At 31.8% G+C, this 1,782-nt stretch overlaps 1 protein-coding gene across 1 annotated transcript; it reads left to right on the top strand.

Annotated features, from left to right (window-relative positions):
• Nucleotides 1–477: 477 nt before the first annotated feature.
• On the top strand, nucleotides 478–1,498 carry LOC120087897 (FCS-Like Zinc finger 6-like). The gene is made up of 2 exons (XM_039044909.1): nucleotides 478–919; nucleotides 1,130–1,498. Exons 1-2 carry the CDS (start codon nucleotides 513–515, stop codon nucleotides 1,272–1,274), a joined length of 552 nt encoding a protein of 183 aa, XP_038900837.1. The 5' UTR covers nucleotides 478–512; the 3' UTR covers nucleotides 1,275–1,498.
• Nucleotides 1,499–1,782: the final 284 nt, after the last annotated feature.

Below are 1,782 nucleotides of genomic sequence, written 5' to 3'. Positions count from 1 at the left end.
CAATGACTTAGTATTTATAGTTTATAAAAAAATGATGTCCAATCAATTTTTATCTTGATCTAAATGTGTAAGAAATTTTATTAGATCTTAATAATATTTTTTACATTAAGAACTAAATTATTATAAAAGTTTGAAGTAATCACGACAAAATTATTCTTTATTAAAATTTAAAAAACTAAATTGTTGCAAATTAAAAATTAAAAAAAAAAAAAAAAAAGTAAAAAATCAAAATATTTTTTAACCCACTTTCACAGTCATACAATCATATGAAAAAAAAAATTAAAAATTAAATTTACTTTTTTTTTTCTTTTATTTTGAAGACAATATTTAGATACAGGCTAAGCTTTACTTAATCTCAGACCTTCCATTTTTCTTATTTATCATAAATCATTAAAAAAAAAAATCAATTTCAAAACAATCTGCGATGTGCCAGATTTTTGTCGGTGTAGTTGCACTTTTTTTCTTTTTTTTTTCTTTTTTAAATTTTATAATCATTCAATCTCCATCTTTTTATGCCCAACTTCCTCCTCCTTCCCCACACTATACTCTCTCTCTCTCTCTCTCTAAGAAGACGAAGAAGAAAAAAGAAGATGATGATACTAGGGAAACGTCCACGGGGACAGATGAAGAGAACGGCGAGTGTATCAGGAATCACGGTGGATCTCAGCCACGTCGAGGGTGAAGAGCCATCCGATGATCAGAATCCCAGCACCGGAGAGATTCCTCCGCCGATCGGCAGCCAAAATCTGGACAGTACTGATCTAATGAATTATACCTTATCTTTCGTGTCACCAAGAGGCCGGACAAATCTCTCCGCCTTTAACAAAGACACTAACCACCATTCTTCTCTTATCTTTCTCCGCTCTTGCACCTTCTGTCACCGCCGCCTCTCTCCCGCCCGTGACATTTACATGTACATGTATGATTCTCTCCCCCACTCTCTTGTAATTCTGTGTTTGGTCATTCGGAGTGTTTCTTCTGTCCATTTATGATTGGTGTGAGCTTAAAAAATAGATGCAATTTAAGATATGGATGCATTTTTTCTCTTGAGTTGGAGGTTCTTTTTAAAGGAAAAAAATATTAATTAAAATCGGATGTGGGATTTGATTTTTGATTGGTTTGGGTGTAGGGGAGATACAGCTTTTTGCAGTGCCGAGTGCAGAGAGCAGAAGATGGAACAGGATTGCAGAAAAGAGAAGGGCGCAGCCGCCACTACCACCGTCCATGGTGGCAGCCGGCATAAAGAAACATCAGACTGTGGTAGCGGTGTATAATTTAGATGGGTTTTGAAGTATAATAAAGAAAAGAAAAAAAAATGAAGAAGAAGAAGAAGAAGAAGGTATATATGATTGATTTATGAATCATCAGCGGGGAAATTTATGAATTTCATAGACAAAGCTAACATACGTTTTTGTTTGAAAATATATGTTTATTTTTGTGTGTATTTTTAGACTTTTAGTTCAATTATTATTATTTTAGTTTTTTCTTTTATGTTTCACTTGTTTCTTAATATATAGATTTACAAGTTTTAATTCCATCCATACTTTTATTATATATGTTCATAAAGTAACTAAATATTTAATAATTTCTTTTTCATAACATTTTCTATATCTATTTTCTTTCAAGTATATCGCGCATCGAAAAAGAACTTGTCTATATGTGAGACCGTTCGAATGATTTAACAAAAATATAAAGATGAAACTAAAAATACTACGATTATAAGGACTATAGTTAAAATTGAGAAAATGTTAGGGACTACGAACATAATTGGATATAGGTATA

Source organism: Benincasa hispida, chromosome 1 (genome assembly GCF_009727055.1).
Source record: "Benincasa hispida cultivar B227 chromosome 1, ASM972705v1, whole genome shotgun sequence".
Taxonomy (NCBI): domain Eukaryota; kingdom Viridiplantae; phylum Streptophyta; class Magnoliopsida; order Cucurbitales; family Cucurbitaceae; genus Benincasa; species Benincasa hispida.
Note: the sequence above shows the minus strand (reverse complement) of the source record. Positions and strands in the feature narration are given on the sequence as shown.

Coding starts and splice junctions, on each gene's coding strand:
- LOC120087897 (XM_039044909.1), top strand. CDS start 513: ATGCCCAACTTCCTCCTCCTTCCCCACACTATACTCTCTCTCTCTCTC. Junction 920..1,129: donor CGTGACATTTACATGTACAT/GTATGATTCTCT, acceptor GTTTGGGTGTAG/GGGAGATACAGCTTTTTGCA.